The sequence below is a fragment of the Chenopodium album genome, chromosome 13 (genome assembly GCF_948465745.1).
Source record: "Chenopodium album chromosome 13, dcCheAlbu1.1, whole genome shotgun sequence".
NCBI classification, from domain to species: domain Eukaryota; kingdom Viridiplantae; phylum Streptophyta; class Magnoliopsida; order Caryophyllales; family Amaranthaceae; genus Chenopodium; species Chenopodium album.
This window is the reverse complement of record NC_137846.1, coordinates 51,283,870-51,301,228: the sequence shown is the minus strand read 5'-3', so window position 1 is coordinate 51,301,228 and position 17,359 is coordinate 51,283,870. Positions and strand designations below refer to the sequence as shown.

The window sequence follows — 17,359 nt, the reverse complement described above, 5'->3', positions numbered from 1 at the left end:
CATATCTATTAATCACGACTATAGAAAAGATGTAATGCAAGTTTCTTGCGCAAAACTCTGTATGCAAATAATTGCAAAAGCATCCAAGCATAAAGGTTAATATGATTCAGAAGGTAAGACCAATCCGGCTTAATAGTAGGTATGGGAACTGAGAGTTCATTTTCAGCTTCATCATAACAGTCACATGCTCACATCCTACACCAGGTATTTTACATTTTCAGACAGGAAGTTAGATTAAGATTCCTAAACGAGATTCTCAAAGCATAGAAATCAAATATTCAGGTATTTGCTGAAGAGGGGTTTTGCACTCTTGCACCATTCATCATTGTTCCTAACAAGTCCTCAATACTGAAAGAGTATAAGCAAGTCTTATCCATTTTCAGGAAACATCAAAATAACAGGTTATATAAAAAGAAAAAAATTGTTAACAGAATTTCAATAACCTTCTGACTATAAAATTTAATACTAGAGTCTCAATCAGAGGAAGATTAGAATACTTGATAAAATATCAGAGAGAAAATCCAGGCAGATTCAGATGTATTAAAAGACAAACAAATTTCTAATTTATTCAGGTCATGTATTCGAACAATGTCATTAGACAGCATAGGGAATAAGGCTTTTGTAATCTCTCTGAAGTGATTACACACAATATGACAAGTAAAGGCTAATTATTATCAAGAACAAATCAATCACAAGTTGTTCATGAGAAGAAAGTTATTGTGATGCACATAGAGAAATGTAAAAACTTATAAACATAAAAGTAATTTTGAATACACTAATCATCAATAGGAATTAATAACTTGCATCATCAATAATCAAATTCATCATAAACATCCCCAATCAGTACAATAAATTTAGTTTAGAGAAATGATAGGATCAAAAGATGTGATCAGGTGATGCTACCCACACCTCCTTCGTACAATCATAATCTTCCTGCTTTAGTAATTTTCCATAACAAATTACACTATAGCCAATCTAATCAATACATAACACGTCAACATAGGAAGAGTCATAATTAGAGCTTAATATAAAGGAAACTATGACAAAGGATGAGTTTAGATCATACTGTATATCAGCATGGTTGAACAACATGAGAAATTTTAGCACTTCAACAACGTCAAATGTTTTCTGCTTTCAAGTCTCAAAATGACTTAATCTAACAGAGAAAATCCAACAATTAGAAACCCAGCATAACATTGTCTGGAAGTTCTCAAGATCCACACATAATTTTACATGCAGAAGAGGCCATAGGAATTTTAAATAGCCGTGAAAAAGCATCAGCTGCCATAGTTGAGTTCTTCTCTAAATGGATCCTGATAACCTTTAATACAATTGCGTGTTGTAAGATGTATTCTATCACTGCATTATCAGCAAACGTTCCTCGAAAATTATCAACATCTATAGCTTTTAGAGTTGATGAGAAACACTTGGGCACAACATTTGGAAGTGGAGGTGACTCTTCCATTGTGAGTGATTCAATCTAAAATTTCAAACAAACAAAGACTGTATAAATTTATGTTTAATATTGGTGAAGCAAGCTTAGATTGAAAGATAAGGTACTCACCTTATATTTAAGGGACACAAGATTTGGGGCGTGTTGACACATTTGAAAGAGCAGTATTATGTGTAAATTTTGCGGTAAACAATACATGGTTCTGACATCCAAACATGTCAATTCAGGAAACAAGGGTTGCATTTGAGCATCAAACATTACAACCTGCAAACAAATTTCCAAATAATGATGAAATCGTGATTTTGTCATACATTCTAAACTTAAACTTCCAAAAACATTGAAAAGTGCTGATCACAGATTTGTATATTTAAAAAAAAGACTAATAGATAATTCTCTAGTGTTACATAAAATAGTCTACATATAAGCATTATAAAAGTATTTACCCGGGGTGTTGGAATCATTAGATTCAAAGTCTTCATGCTGTGAAAGTGCTTGAGAAATTCAGCAGCACTTATACCATCTATCATTCCACAGATATCGATGTCAGCTTCAACTAATGAGGGAATGTTAATGACAAACTCGCAGCATGAAACTTGATCCTCAATAGAAAGATATTGTAGATTTGGAGCTTCAATTATAACAAGCCCTTGCATCAGAAATAGAGTACCTGCTATTGTCAATCTCTTTAAAGAAAAAGATCGAATACATAAACTTTGCAATCCACGACAATAATATAGAAAGAACTCATTCAGACAAGGTAAACCTGACCAAATATTAATCATAGAATCATCATCCTCAATATAACAGAACTCAAGGTGGAGAACCGAGAGATTTGGAAAGGAATACAAAAGGTGACTGCCTGTAAGGGGGCACTTCACCGTTAACACCTTAAGTTTCTCACTCACAAGACCCCTTGCTTCAAGTGTTTCACAAATAACATCAATCTCAAAAACATCCCGTCTCATCATATTCCTGACCCATGACCAGACATGCAAGTCCTCATCAACATCCAGGAAGAAGTGAAGGCAAAAGAGTCGTATGAAAGGTGCATCATTGAGAATCAAGACCCTATTCACAAAGGTTTTGAAATTTGAAGAAATTTTAGTCTTTGAATAACTAAAATCCAGAACAGGAACTTTGGTCCAAATGTATTCCCATCTTTTAGACAATATGCTTGCTGCAACAGCTTCTTTTGTTGGCACGAAAGATAGGATATGAATGGGAACATCATCTGGCAAGCTGCTATCCTGTCTACCTGTTCAGTTTCCGCCATTTTGGATGTTTTACTTCATATTAACAAAAATAAGCACATAAATCAATAAAGTGGTGAAAATCAAAAACAAAAAAAGAGAAAATACACAAGAAGAGGTGAAAACAGAATTGAAATGTAAACACTTACCAAGCTTTGGCAGTTTGGCAGTTTGGCTGACGGCTTAATAGCTGGAGTGTAACAACGTTGATAAATATATAGCACTATATGTGTATTGAGATAATTAGCTGATCATTAGATTTTTTACAGGGAGAAATCACAAGGACTAGAATAAACTCATTGTATTACAGCTAGCAATAATTAGAATTGCCTCCTTGAGTTCTTGGAATACCAATCAACTATAAATGTTTTTTCTTATTTCCCAAGAGTAGAAGTGTAAGAGTCTCCTAATTAATGAAGGAAACACGTAGTAATAAGACTGATAAAAACAAATGAACAATTCTCCAATGTTCCATGGCTCCAATACCGAAAGGCTGAAGCTCCATGAGATCGAGCTGCCCTGACAGGAATCAAAATCATGACAAAGTACTGAAAATCAAATAATGATGTAAATTAAGGGGTCGAAAACTAGAGGTTTATCTTCCAAGTTGTATGTAGAATTGTAGACAACAAACCAGTAATACATACACAAATTGCCAGAAGACATGATCTTCATCTGGAGTTCTGGACAAATAAGAGCTCACACAACCAATCACCTCTACAACCTGGACAAAACAAGGTGAGCCCTTGATAACATCAACAAGAAACCCATTGAAGGAAAGTGACGGCTACATCAGACTTGTTAATGATACATACACTACTTTCATTCAAAATATGGAATGCTACACACCTCAAAAACTAAGCCCCATATCGCTGCAGCAGTTGCTAGCTAGGAGACTAGAACTCCCCACCCCCACAGGCCACACCCCAAAATAGAAAAATCCAAAACAGTTCATATCTCTACAACAAAATACATGAAGATGTCTTTCATTTTAAATCTATTTAGATTTCAAATTACTGTAGACCAAGTATTCAGACTTTTAAACTGTGCGACTGCACATGTGATATATGAGTTAACACAAGAAAAATTATCTCAATGTATTTTAACCCTTCAAATTAATGCAAAATATCTTAAATCAGGAACAATATCTTCTACAGACAGAAGTTCTGCATCATGCCTTTCCAAAAAAAAAAAAAAAAAAAAAAGGGTTCCACATCATACATTGAGGAACTCCATCAACATTCACACCTTACAACCAGGGTGAATGAGCTAATTCATATCAGCAAACTTAAATTACTCCAAATTACAACAAAAGAAGCAACACAAAATGCAAGTTTCTCATCAAAAGGTCTTCAAGCCAAAAAGCTAATCTTATTCGACGGGTGCAGTATATTTAAGCTGGCATTTGAGCATGAATGAACACTGACAATTTATTTTCAGCCTCTTTAGAACATTCACATCCTGCACCAGATATTCCACATCTTCATGCAGGAAGTTAGAATAAAGCTCCTGAATGAGAATACCCTTCAGATGAGATTGCAGATATTCAGGCGCGGCCTCAGGAGGATTCCTGCGCAATTCTTCTACATCCCTTAAAATTCCTGGCTGCAAGTAAAAACATTATAACTAAGCCATATTCTTTTCAGGGAAACCCTGGAGTAAGTAGCTACCATACATTCCATAAAACAGATTTCTGGGCTAACCTTATTATATAGGGTAAGAGCATCTAAATCAGGGGAGCATTTAATAAACTCCGTCACAAGACTCACAAGCCGATTCCAGCCAAAATCAAGATCTAAACCAATGCCTAATGCCAACGTATTCATGTTGTAAAACCTTGGCAAATTTGGATAAGCGGTGGCTGTGCATAACAACTATCCAAGAGAAAAATCACAGTGTTAAGTATCATATCAAACCACATCAATACTTGTGTGATCACTATCAATAAGTAGTGAGTGAAACATTAATATAATGCATACAAATAAGATAACATACCTCAACGACATCAATAGACAAAGTGAGAAGCTTGGCATTCGCTAACCCTTTGAAGAAATTACAGATACGTTGATAACAATCATTGTAGTTTTCAGCAGCAACAGCAGTTTCGCGGAGATCCAGATGCACATCAATCAAAGATGCCAAACTCTTCACCTCAAAATCATCTGATATACGACCTTTGACATGGAAGTACTGAAGATTTGGGGCATTGATGACAAATTTATAGGGGCAATCTACTGATATATCAGTCACAAATTTATAACTAAAAGAAAATTTTTTCAATGTAGGTATGGAAATATCTATCACCCTTGGCCTCTCCCTTGTGATTTCTTCTATTACCAACTCTTCAAGAACTTGACAACCCAAAAGCAAGTTTTGAGTACACTTGTCATCTAGATACAAAACCCTCCTAATTTCAAGAACCTTAAGCATAGGGAAGCATACTACAGAAGGGACAATAAGAGGCATGCGAGATAATTTCAATACAACAAGTGAGTTGGACGTGAAAAAGTTCCTAGGATACTTGATAAGTTCTTTTGGAACAGACAGATAAAAGTCAAGTTCGAGCTCTAGAATATCACGAGAAATGGCTACATTCAACCATGTAAGAATCGGAATGAGACGGAATTTTTGGATATGAGGAGTATCATTAAGAAGCAATACTCTATTTACAAATCTCTTGAAGGAGATCTCTGAATCCTTACTTCCATACATGTTGAGGAAAGAGAAAAAGTCTCGATGAAGGCTAGCATCAATGTCAAGCACGGGAACAGAAGACCACACATATTTCCATCTAGTTGACAAAACACTGGTTGCTACAGCATATTTAGTTGGGAGAAATGATAGGATGTGATAAAGGATGTCATTAGGCAACCCACTGATCCTATCTACACCTTCTTTAGAGCCGTTATCCATCAGATCTGCTTCTCTCACTTCTAAGGTAACAGAAAGAAAAATACCATGAATTAAAGCTCCTCAATTTAATTCTAGCGTAGTATATAGTACTATGATTCCAGAAAAAATATATATACAGTTCATTCAATTGATATATTACAAAGAAAAAAATTGGGGGAGGGGGGGGGGGGTGTTAAAAACTTATATCTATAAGCATAAAATCCAACAGTAACTCATGATTTTAGGGATCCATTTGGCAGAATTAATTATTCATTACCAAGCAGAAGAGAGAGTTAACCTTTGGCAAGATGATATAGCCATTTAACCAGGGCTTTAGTTCATCTCTACATTAAAGTTTGGTGAATATGAAAGTAAAGGTTGCTCTGCCTTGCTCTCTACAACATATGTTTCTGAATGTTCAGAATTTCAGTGCAATCACAAAATCCATACAGCTCACTAAACCTCAATGCCTACCCATTCCAAACCCTCCCCAGAATGATAAAAATAAATTAAATTAAATACATAAATAAATATAACAAGCAGGGAAGAAAAAAAAAAAAAAAAAAAAAAAAAAGAATTGCTCCACTACCATCAGATCTGAAAAACAAAATGCAATCACAGCCAAAAATGTAGAAACAGAGGAATTATTCACAAAGTCCACATAAATCTAAAGACAAAAAATAAATAAATGAACATATTGTCTATGAAAATTAGTATGAATAAATTAAAATAAGTACCTATATTAATCTTCATAGTGATGGAAACTAGAAGTTTTCATCAATATGTGAGAGCTGGAATCTCATTCTATCAACTTAGATTTGTGATTTATACAAGACTAAGTAAAAGTTTCATGAGATTATATCTAATTCACACACTAGAAATTGGACCAAAACAAGCAAAGTAAAAACTGATTTCCTACCATTAATGAATATGAATTTTTCCATAAGCGGAGCAAAATCCATATATTTCCATATATGTTGGATATTTTTTACTTCCTAGTATCCCTTTTAGAGAAATGAAAAACAATTTCCTCTTTTTTACTTGCAACATTTTTGTTTTTCAAGTTTCAATTAAACAACTTCAACGGTTAATATCTTTAATTATACATTTGTAAAATTTATAACAATTAAATTTTTAATAAAGTACACATTGAGACAAATCTAAAAAGATCCCATATAACTATTTTTTCTTCGAGTTAAAATCGCAATGTGAAATTGAAGTGGAGTATGCATACCATCCACTTTAGAAATGTTGGAAGTAAAAAAAAAAAAAAAAAAAAACCCGGAGGAAGCTATATTATACTTCGTATTGATTATAAAACTGTTATTTAAAATGAACAAGAGGGGAAAATATCTAAATTCCACAAGTTTTACAGCATTTGAAAAAAAAAAGAAAGAAAAGAAACACGTATTATTTGACCAATTGCATAGACTTCCTCTTGTCACTTAAATCCTTATAAGCATAGAGCCATTAGGGGGGGGGGGGGGGGGGGAGGGGAGGGTGATCCATTGCCATCCATGGAATTTGAGACACAACACTTTGATACAAATTTAAAAGATGGAACAGCATTTGGCATGGATGGTACAGCTTTAAATTAAAAAGTTATCTGCACAGAGGATCATATATGACAAAGTTCTCAACCGTAACAAATGAATTATCCAGTGAGCTAACACAAAGAAAAACCATTTTATAGGACAACAAGATTAACCAGGGCCCAGTCTTAAATGGCTACATACAAGGATCCCTCACTGCACACTTTCTATTCTACACCACCATCCAATCAAAGTGACATAATCTTCAGTCTGCATTGGAATTTCTCCAGCATTCCAGTGAAATCAGGATACAGCGTATTCATAAAGATTCGGGATTGCTTTTCTACTTACAATTACGTGAATCAAAAAAGAACTATTCTGGCCTCTAGCGTGTTGCATTTTCACTCAAAAAAAGGTAGGGGGTGGGGGAAGAGGGATAAAGGATGAAAATGCCAGATAATATATTTAACTAATCATGTTCAGGTTGATTCAACTAAATGAGCCAAATCAAGGGCCAAATATCTTTAAAAAAACCTCAGTATCAGTTAAACTGGAAACGCTATTTGCAAAATAGCAGCTTCAAAGAGTGAAATTCAATTAAGAGAATGCAAACAACAACTGCATCAAGCAATTCAATCTCTAAGAATAATAATCCTTTAAGACCTACGACTAAGCCACAAACTTTGACCCACAAAATGCAACATAAATGAGTGAAAAACTATGATAAAGGAATGAAGGCCAGTCAAAGCTTTTAAAAGGCGTATTTTAATGGGCAATAAAGGCATACAATAGCAGAGCTTAAATAACAAAACCATCAAAAAAACAATAGAGTAGCACCATTAACAGGGTTTTTTTTTTTTTTGTTGTTGAAGATTCACATGTCCAATAATTTATAGATTGAATTTAGAAAAGAATATGACTTACTCGATCTTTTCTCCAGTAATATTGAATTCCAATCCATCTGCAAAATGACGAAAATCATCTAGAGGTTGAAGACATCATAACTTCACAATAGCTTTGGGGCATTGGATATTTTTAAGCGATACCCAAAAAGGTTGTAGTGTTGCACTGCTTATGAAGGAGGAAATTGTAAGTTTCCTCCACTCAATAGCAGTTTCTCAAGAAGTCCACCGCATCAATCTTACTAATCACACCACAAGAGGAGACGAATTGTGAAAACGTCAATGAGCAAACAGCAAAGGCATACACATAAATAAGCTCAGCTTTTAAGCATGAAAGCAATATTGTACGTCGACGATACAAAACCATTTTTGAAAACAAACCGAAAATGAGTGGTTGGAAACACAACTTTGATTACAGAGATAATGCAACTTAAACCTTTTTGACATTCTATGATAATACAATCACACCAAAATATCCAAAACTATCAAATATATACTTCAGAAGAGGAAAGAAGGAGAGATCACTATGTAAGACATACTATGGAAGCAAGTTTGATATTTAATTTAAAATCAAAACATCTATTTGCAAGATTATATAAGCAGTTACTCAAAATATCCCAATAGAGTGAGGATGTACAATTTGCAGAATGTTAGAAATAATGATACCATTATAAATAAAGATTTAATCAGCAAAGGCAATTCTGACAGTATTGTGCTCCGTACAAAACAGTTCGGAACCAAATCATTTTATCAAACTTTGCATGATCCGCTACTGTAGTAAAAGATACCTACTCAAATGGATTATCCTAAAATTAGACAACAATTACATATTCTTACAACCTAATGAAACCTAAGAAGCAATAATAATTTCATAAAATAACATATCTCACAATTCCATTCCTGGCTGTATGGTTTTAAGAATGTAATTCTTGATTGAAATTAAGAAAAGACATAGCAGAACATCTTGGAGCATGAAGTGTAAGTCACTTGAAGCCATGATGTCGGATTTTCAGTTAAGCAACCACCTCAAACCTATTACATAATTCAAACGGGGAAGAGAGGAATGTGAGTCTGCGACAAGGTAAAATAGGTTGTACGACACATATGCAATGTGTACTTATGTGCTAGGTAAGACCATCAACACTCAAATCTCCACAAATGTATGCAATGTGCATTTATGTGCTAGGTATGATCATCACTGAAGTGTCACTGAAAACCTACCAAATATGGAGAATAAAATGAGGCTTAGCTGACATTTGAGAAGATTCAACTCTAGAACTTCTTTTAGTAAATGATCCTTCAGAAAAGCGTAAGCCATGCTCTCAGAAAGACCAAACTCCCATCACCACAGAGATGAAGAAACAATATCAATGAATATTTGTCATTCAGAGTCACCAAGCTGTTAAAGCGATGAACTCTATGAAAACCAAAAGGCCTCACTGAAAACACACTTGCCCAAGTGTTGCAGTAGAAATTGATTATGGACTATGTATTACTAAAAGATGGAGCAAATTCATGCTTTTATGTTGGCTAATATCAATCATGCAGACAGCAAAAGCAGAACTGTTTCCATCACTTAAGGCAAGGAAAGCATACAAAAGATAAAAGGAATATCCACAAGCTTATTTAATCCTCTATTATACCTATTTCCATCACTTAAAAAAGCATAGAAAAGATAAAACGAATATCCACAAGCTTATTCAATCCTCTATCATACCTAATTGCTTCTCCCAACAAAATATGTTACAACATCCCACAATTTTTAATCAGATGAAGGCTTCCTTGTTTTTTGTTACACATCATCAAGCATAAATGCAAATTGAAAATCAAAGATCGCTTTCAAAATTTTAAGGACAGAGTAAGAAAGTAATGCACCTTATTAATAACATGTCTCATGTTCAAAAGCTTCATGTCATATATGAGTATCATTATAGTGCTACTCATAAATGGTTGCATGTGGCCATACAGCATACTATCCAGAAGCTCAAACTCAGCTTGAATATGTTTGTTTCAGAGGTATCTGAAAAAGCCGCCTTGGAAGGCCAAGACCCTCATTGTATTTAAAGTATCAAGCACTTCTCATATCGACCCTTCTCTCGTTTGCTTCATAAGGCTTAAGCAAGTAATGTGCCTAGATGAGAAACTGAGAATTACAATAAGAACCTGCTTTCCAACTGTCAAGTTTTTGAAAAGTCATAGAAGAAAAGCAGCTGAGGGTGATGAATGAATCCGTACATAAATTATAAAGTTTGACTTTTGGTAATAGATTTATGATCATTGTGAAAGTTGTGTTACCCATCTAAATCTTTCAAATGCCCAAAATATTGAATACTTTGTCTTAAAGAATTTGGCAACTTTGATCAATGCGCTTCTGAATCTTTACCAAACAGCTTATCCTGCAGATCACTATATCTATCTTCAATCACTATAGCACTATACAACAGGCCACCAATGATGTAGCAACTTCATCTCCATGTAAATATATTGTCAAACAGTTGCTCATGATGAAATCTTTAGTACTTTCCCTCATAAACACTAACAGCCAGGTGACCAAGACGCCAGTCGTGAAATAAACTCTGGAAACTTCCGTGCATACACTTTATTAAAGATTTGATTCCACCAAAACAGGACCACATAAGCATACCATTTAAAGTCCCTGAGCAAAAAATTACACAATGATGAATAACTGTAGTTAATGCAACATACTTAAAGTTCAGCATCAGCAAAATTTTAACAACTTTGTTTCTCATTTGACAGAGGTACAATATGAATGAACTAAAAAGGCTTGACATGGATGCTCAATACTATTGAATTTCATTCGATCAAACCATGCTGCAAATGGAAACTATAACTAGAATACATACTTGATATACGCCAACAATCATGTGAGTCATCACATACATTTAGTTGCATATCATTGATTATAAACCTATTCAGCTACCTTTAACCCCTAATCATTAAGTGAAAATAAGTTCAATCTTTTTAACTGTAAGAAACAATTAATCTTCTCATTTACCGTAGCAACATAATCCAAAGAACAGAACGAGTTAGTGCAATGATTGTTTAAATTTCGGAAATGTGCATTATGCAACACTTAATCAAGTCTATGCCCCCTTCCCAAACATATAATTTCCCAAAATCCGAACTTTTAGTTCATCACTCTTAATTAAATTCATCATGAACCCTTCTCTCAACTCTAACTTCAACCACTAAATTTTCATCAAGTCAGCCTCCTAGTGCCAAACCAGCGCCTTTTTTTCAGTTTCTGAATTCATTTCTAACTACTTATTCATCTTGTTTTTGATTTTATTTTATGATTAAAATTATTACTAATAATGCTACTTACATTACTCTCAAAGAAATAATCAGCCTAATTTCGAACCAATTAAATTGGAGTCTTCTCCTCAACAATTTCGACATAATCTAAGGCTCAATTCAGCAGTTTCAGATACCCATTAAAATTCCACATTGCCCAGATTACAACAATTATTACAGTGAAACTGAAAGATTTTCAATTAGGGTTTCGTAAGTGGAGTTTAATCAATTATCATCTGTCCTTTTACAATGGTGGAAACAAAAATTAGCCCAATATACTATCTTCAGAACTAAAAAGAACACAAAACATTCTAAATTGGGCAAAAATACTTTTCAAAAATGAAGAATAATTTCAGAAAAATACCAGAGAAATTGAAGAAGATGATGAAATCGATTATCATTTCCATTTTCGCCGCTGTTTTCGCAAATTTTTGGTCAAATTCGATCAAAATTTGGGTTTCATATATTTTTCTCTCTCGATAAAAATGATCATGTAGTAATGTACTGGTAAATAGTAATGTAGTATACGAAGTACAAAGTATACAATTTTTGTTTATGGCCGGATTGTTAGTTAAGCTGGGCCCTGATTGTTTTTTGGACTTAAAGTTGTGTTCAAACAATATTACAAAAAATCAAAACGTTGTCACAAATTCTTATGTGAATGGCCAGGCATTATAAGGGATATTTCGTTAGTGTAATATGAGATACTTCGCTAGTGTAATATGGGTTACTTGGTCATTGTTAAAGGAGTTACTCGGTCAATTAGAGGATACTTTGTTAGTGTCAAGGGGGTTAGTCGGTCAATGTAATAGGGGTTACTCGGTCAATGTTATAAGGGTTACTCAATCAATATTACAGGGGTTACTTAATCGGTATTATTGGGGTTACTTAGTTTTTTTTTATAAGTGGTCACATGATCTGGCCAGCCACATTAAAGACGGGCTTTTGTAAAAATTATAAAATTGGATAATGTGTATTTTTATACATATAGCTATTGACATACGTATTACTATATTATTTATAGAGTAATAATATTTTATCTTATTAGTGTATAAAGAAGGTAAAATTTGTATCTGAAATTAGATCATATCAAAAAAATATTATCTAGTGAAATAAACATAACTTTCATTTATTATTCTATTTCAGTTCAATTATTAAGTTTAGGTTGATTTGATTCTATTAATTTCAGTCATTTTTATGTTGGTAATTTCAATCGATTCAACCTAGTCCTTATCAGTTTCGATACCTAAGATTATAATTCAAACCAATCTTTTTAAAACATGCATATACTACCATATAATTAATTATAAGGATATTACTGTATTTATTAAAGGAAAAATTAAAAAAAAAAGAGTAATCCCATCTTTGGCACTATCTTTTCAAAATAATCCCACATTTGCGTATTTCAAAAATAATCCCACATTTGTGCCCCAATATTCTCAAAATGAGCCTTTCTACCTACAAATGTTTCAACAGGTTAACTTTTTGTTTTTTTCCTTTAGGGAGTGTTTGGATTGAAGGAAATGGGGGGAAAGGAAGGGAAGGAAAATGGAGAGATGGAATATCTTTCATTTGGATAACAAATGAGAAAGGAAGGAAATTGAAAGAGAGAGAAATAAAGGGATTAAATTATAGAAAATTGATCCCTCTAACAATAAAGAGATTTGGAAGGAAAATTTAACATTCTTCCCTCCTCTTCTCCTCCCTCCCCTTCTTTTCCTTCCTCCTTTATTATCCAAACACAGTGTTAATCTATCTCTTCCCACCTTATCACCTTCTTTCATGGGAACTCCTCCATCACCGCCATGAGTACCCCCCCTCACCCCCACCTCTAAACTAAACTAGCTCTAAGGGCCTGCCATGCCATGTCATGTCCAAACCCTCCATCACCACCATGGGTACCACCTCCGAAATCCAAAGGGCTTGCCATGTTCACACTCGAAACCACGACCTAACCCCCAACCCAAAACTCCACCTAAATTGGAAGGAGAGGGAAGTCAGCCGATGTCTAGGATCGGCAGCGACAAGTCGACAACCCACGAAAACCACCCGATTTGGCTGATTTTTGGGTTGTATTGCGAATTATGGGTTGTCGGGATTGTTGTTGGGCTAATTTGTGGATGGTATTGTGAATTGCTGGTTGTGGCTGTCGGGATTATTGTTGGTCGGCGGCGGGTTGATGGTCCAACGGGAGAGAGTAAGATGCTAAAATTTGTGGGGTATGATGAAATGGGTTGTTGTGATTCTTGTGAATCGAAGTCCGTCAATGAAGGGGAGAGAGAGTTAAACTCAATGAGTCCAACGTTTTGGCTTTGTGTTTGTTGCGGTGGTGGTTGTGGTAGTTGTGGTAGTTGTTGACTTGTTGCTGCCACGGGAAGAGGAGAGAATCGGGGAAGACGGTGGCTGAGTCTAGCTGTTCTGACGAGTGGTTGGGTCCAGCTGTTCCGGTGAGTGGCTGGGTCCGGCTGGTGAGCAGGGCTACTCCGGCAGGGGAAGAAAGAAGAAGTGTTATTTTTTTTTTTTTTTGTTTATTCTTTAATTTTAAGAAAAATTATATATAAAACTCAATTAAAAGGTGACACTTGTCAAATTACTTTTTAAAACAGGTTAACAATTCAATCAACCGGTCAATAAATAAAAAAGAACCGTTTTGAGAATACGGGGTACAAACGTGGAATTATTTCTGCCTTTCTTTATTTAGAGAAGATGTGCCAAAGGAGCAAAGATGGGATTATTCTTTTCAATTTTTACTTTATAAATCATATCCTAATACTAACATTAAAAAAGTGGAAGAATGCAAAGCATATCATTTGGTTCACCATACACTCTAGTGTATAGCTATCTCTCACAGGAATCCACTTGATGTACTAGTGGCCACATATAGGAATTATAACATAAGCCTGCTTTACCAAAATGAACAAAAAATGTAAATCAAAGCAGCAAAACTCTATACATATTGAGTAAGAAATTATGGATAGGATAGAACTAGCCAAATCTACACATCATGCATAAATTAAAAACTGCTGATCAGACTTTAATGCCTTTAACCACAGGCAAATAAATGATGAAAAACCTAGGATAATGAACTTGCATTTCGTTTTAAAGAGAAATAAAAGAGTACGTATCAATATAATATTATAATTAATGTTGATTAATGCTTAATATTTCCAATTTCATCTTATATTAAAATAATTCCAACATCATCTATCATTTTCTTAAAGGAAAAAGTTCTTATTATTCATCATCATAGGAAGCTTGCAGTATAATTTCGCTGGTCACCGAGCCCCTGGGAGCCCTCGATATATCCTTAAACGCGTCTAGTTCCTCAACATCAGTACAATTAATAGTCAACCTGTTTAAAACTCTTGAATGTTGCAGCAGATATTTGACAGCTTGAACCTCATAACCTTTATGAAGTCCCTTGACGATGATCTCCTTGAGATGAAATAACACACAAATCGGGACACCTTCAGGTGGTGTCCAACGACCTCTGTCATTAGGATTGTTTATGCTAATTTTCGTTAGGTGGGATTGAATATCAAAATCTAGGCTACGAATCAACTAAATAAAATCGAAAGCAAGTAATAACGAAAGCAATAAGACGACACAAGGAATTGTTGACGCGGAAAACCCAATGAAGGTAAAAACCGCGGGTAGAATGAGGATCTACCAAACTTTCACTATGGCAAAAATGTATAACTTGCATACAATAGGTGTGTTTAGCTTAAGAGTTACTAGATTGCAATGTATCGATATTCGTAGGTGTCCCCCCCTTTATATACAAACGTTCCAATTCTTAATTGCAGCCGTTGCTTTGGAGATAGAATTCCAATCCTTGATTCCCGGAATTCAGTTAATGAAATATACTCTCTGCTTTGATCTTCAACGGACTGGAGAAGGACGAATGAGACCAAGTCTTCTAGCTTATCTTCTTGCGGAAAAATAGGATTGCTGGTAAGCAGCTTCGTCCTTCGTCCTTGACGAAGAGTCGTCGTCGCCTGACCTCGCTCTGACTGTCGTTGACTTACATATATGAATTTCTACCCATAACAATTTGCCCCTAATTGCTAAATGTGAATTGCCACATACACGTTTGGCAATTAAAAAATAAACAAACAACAAAAAGCATAAAAGAAACAAGGAAAATCAAAGAATACAAACAAACGTGGGTTTACTTGGGGGCGTTTCCGTCATTTCGTGTGGAAGCACATTCTCCTATGAGCAGTTACTCCCTTCTCCACTTTCTCACTCTAACCGTCGCTTCTCTGCCTTAATTACTGCAGCATGCTTCCTCCTTCCCCAAATTTCTACACCATTTCTTCTTCTTTTCTTTGCTTTTTCTTTCTCTTTGGCACAGAATTCTTCCGGTGGTAGCGTGCGGCGGCGATTCAGAGCTTTCAGGTGTCTTCGTTTGCCAGGTAATTTCTTCAACTTACTTTCTTTGTTTGTTAATTTCTTGGGCGAAATGTCGAGCAAAATCCCCAAAACTAGAACTAGGTTTTCCCTTCGTATTGTTGAAAAAAGAGAGACGGTTCCTCCGCAGACCAAATCGATGGCCCAATCAAGGTCACCCATGGCGTCGGATATGAGAAACGATTTTATCAAGATGGCGGGTTTTCCCGACACAACCTTTGCACACATTCCGGGCCTTGGTCAGACAGTGAATGACTGCCCGAAAGGTTTCGTGGTGTTCTATAGGTATCCATTTGAACAGACGGGGATCACATATCCTTTCCCGCCTTTAGTGAGGTCATTTTTGGAGGTTTTAGGTATCAGTCCGGGTCAATTGATGCCTTCGGGTTGGAGAATTATTTCTCTGATCGCAGAAAAGACCAAAGATTGGGAGGAACCTTTTACATTGTCGGACATAGCTATAGGATATGGGATGAAAATGGGGGAAGATGGGTTCGTCAGTTTGACCAAGAAAGGAAGTAGGTTAGTTTTGAACACGGACTTGAATGATAGGGGATGGAAGAAGTGGTTTCTTTTTGTAAAGAAAGTATCTCTAGGTGTCGAAGGCTCATGGTTGACGGAAGGTTGGCTGTTGAAGGGTAAGTGTTTATTTTTCAATCGTCGTTTGTTAAGTTTGAATTAGCTAAATGGGTTGATCTTGGCTTTATTTTTACAGAATTAGATCTTGGGCTTTCGGAATCGTTGGAGACATCATCGGCGAACGTGAAGAAGTTCCTCTCCCTTAGTCCTTCAGTCAGGACCTTCGCGAAGAAGAAGAAGACGACGTCTGCGCAGCCGTCGCAGGAACAAGGGACGCCGAAGAATAATTCTCAACGAGTCGAAGACTCAGAAGAGACGATGTTAACTCGTAAGTTCTACATTGTCCTTTGGCTTTTGCTTTGTATTTTTTGCATCTTGACTCGTGTGTTCATTTGCGGTGTTTCGTGATTTTGGCAGAATCTGCTGCCCCAGGCGCTCGTCGAGGACGAAGCTTGTCTCAACAAGAGGCCGACCTGCGCATGAGGAGGAAGCGGGGTCTTCCTCCCCCAGATCAGCAACCAATGTCCGCGCCTGAGAAGGTGGAGACGGTGTCGACTCCAGTCTCTCAGAGGACTGTCGACGACCAGGGGACTATAACTTTGTCGCCGTCTCCTCCTCCTAAGCACCAAAAGACTGACGACGAGCCTCCGGTGCCAGACATCATGGCGCGCTTCCCTGCCAACTTTCTGGAGATACGGAAGGGCGATCAGCACTCTCTGTTTCCTGCCTTGAATCAACTGCTCTTCCCTAAGTCTAGGGAGATTTTGGCTGGGACTTCTGCATTGGATCTAGCTTCTGAAGCAGCGTCGGCTCATCTCTATGTAAGTTCATTGTGGTTTTGTTTTGTTTGGTTTGTTAAATCGAAGAATTTCCAGTTGGTGACTTGGGATGTGTTTGGACAGTGTTTGCAAAATTCGCTGGTGTTAAGGGACAGGGTGATTGGTTTGGCTAAGGAGATGAAGAGGTTAGACAGTGCTGCCAAAAATGCTGAGGATCAGCGAAGGACTGCTGTCAATGCTTTTC

General features: G+C 35.9%; 2 protein-coding genes across 2 annotated transcripts; both read right to left on the bottom strand.

Annotated features, from left to right (window-relative positions):
- Positions 1 to 1,210: 1,210 nt before the first annotated feature.
- On the bottom strand, positions 1,211 to 3,939 carry LOC145575689 (F-box/FBD/LRR-repeat protein At4g26340-like). The gene is made up of 6 exons (XM_081633511.1): positions 3,925 to 3,939; positions 3,338 to 3,427; positions 3,161 to 3,251; positions 1,897 to 2,708; positions 1,565 to 1,717; positions 1,211 to 1,480 (listed from the first exon to the last, which is right to left on the bottom strand). The coding sequence occupies exons 1-6, from the start codon at positions 3,937 to 3,939 to the stop codon at positions 1,211 to 1,213; spliced, it is 1,431 nt and encodes a 476-aa protein (XP_081489637.1).
- LOC145576856 (F-box/LRR-repeat protein At4g14103-like) lies at positions 3,682 to 5,630 on the bottom strand. The gene is made up of 3 exons (XM_081634561.1): positions 4,699 to 5,630; positions 4,407 to 4,577; positions 3,682 to 4,308 (listed from the first exon to the last, which is right to left on the bottom strand). The coding sequence occupies exons 1-3, from the start codon at positions 5,614 to 5,616 to the stop codon at positions 4,075 to 4,077; spliced, it is 1,323 nt and encodes a 440-aa protein (XP_081490687.1). The 5' UTR covers positions 5,617 to 5,630; the 3' UTR covers positions 3,682 to 4,074.
- Positions 5,631 to 17,359: the final 11,729 nt, after the last annotated feature.

Excerpts from the sequence above, each read along its gene's own strand:
- LOC145576856 (XM_081634561.1), bottom strand. The coding sequence starts at position 5,616 with ATGGATAACGGCTCTAAAGAAGGTGTAGATAGGATCAGTGGGTTGCCT. Across the intron at positions 4,578-4,698 it reads TGTCTATTGATGTCGTTGAG|TTGTTATGCACAGCCACCGC; the intron begins GTATGTTATCTT and ends TCTCTTGGATAG. Across the intron at positions 4,309-4,406 it reads CTCTTACCCTATATAATAAG|CCAGGAATTTTAAGGGATGT; the intron begins GTTAGCCCAGAA and ends TTTTACTTGCAG.
- LOC145575689 (XM_081633511.1), bottom strand. Across the intron at positions 3,252-3,337 it reads AATTTGTGTATGTATTACTG|TACTTTGTCATGATTTTGAT; the intron begins GTTTGTTGTCTA and ends TTTGATTTTCAG. Across the intron at positions 1,481-1,564 it reads TTGTGTCCCTTAAATATAAG|ATTGAATCACTCACAATGGA; the intron begins GTGAGTACCTTA and ends TTGAAATTTTAG.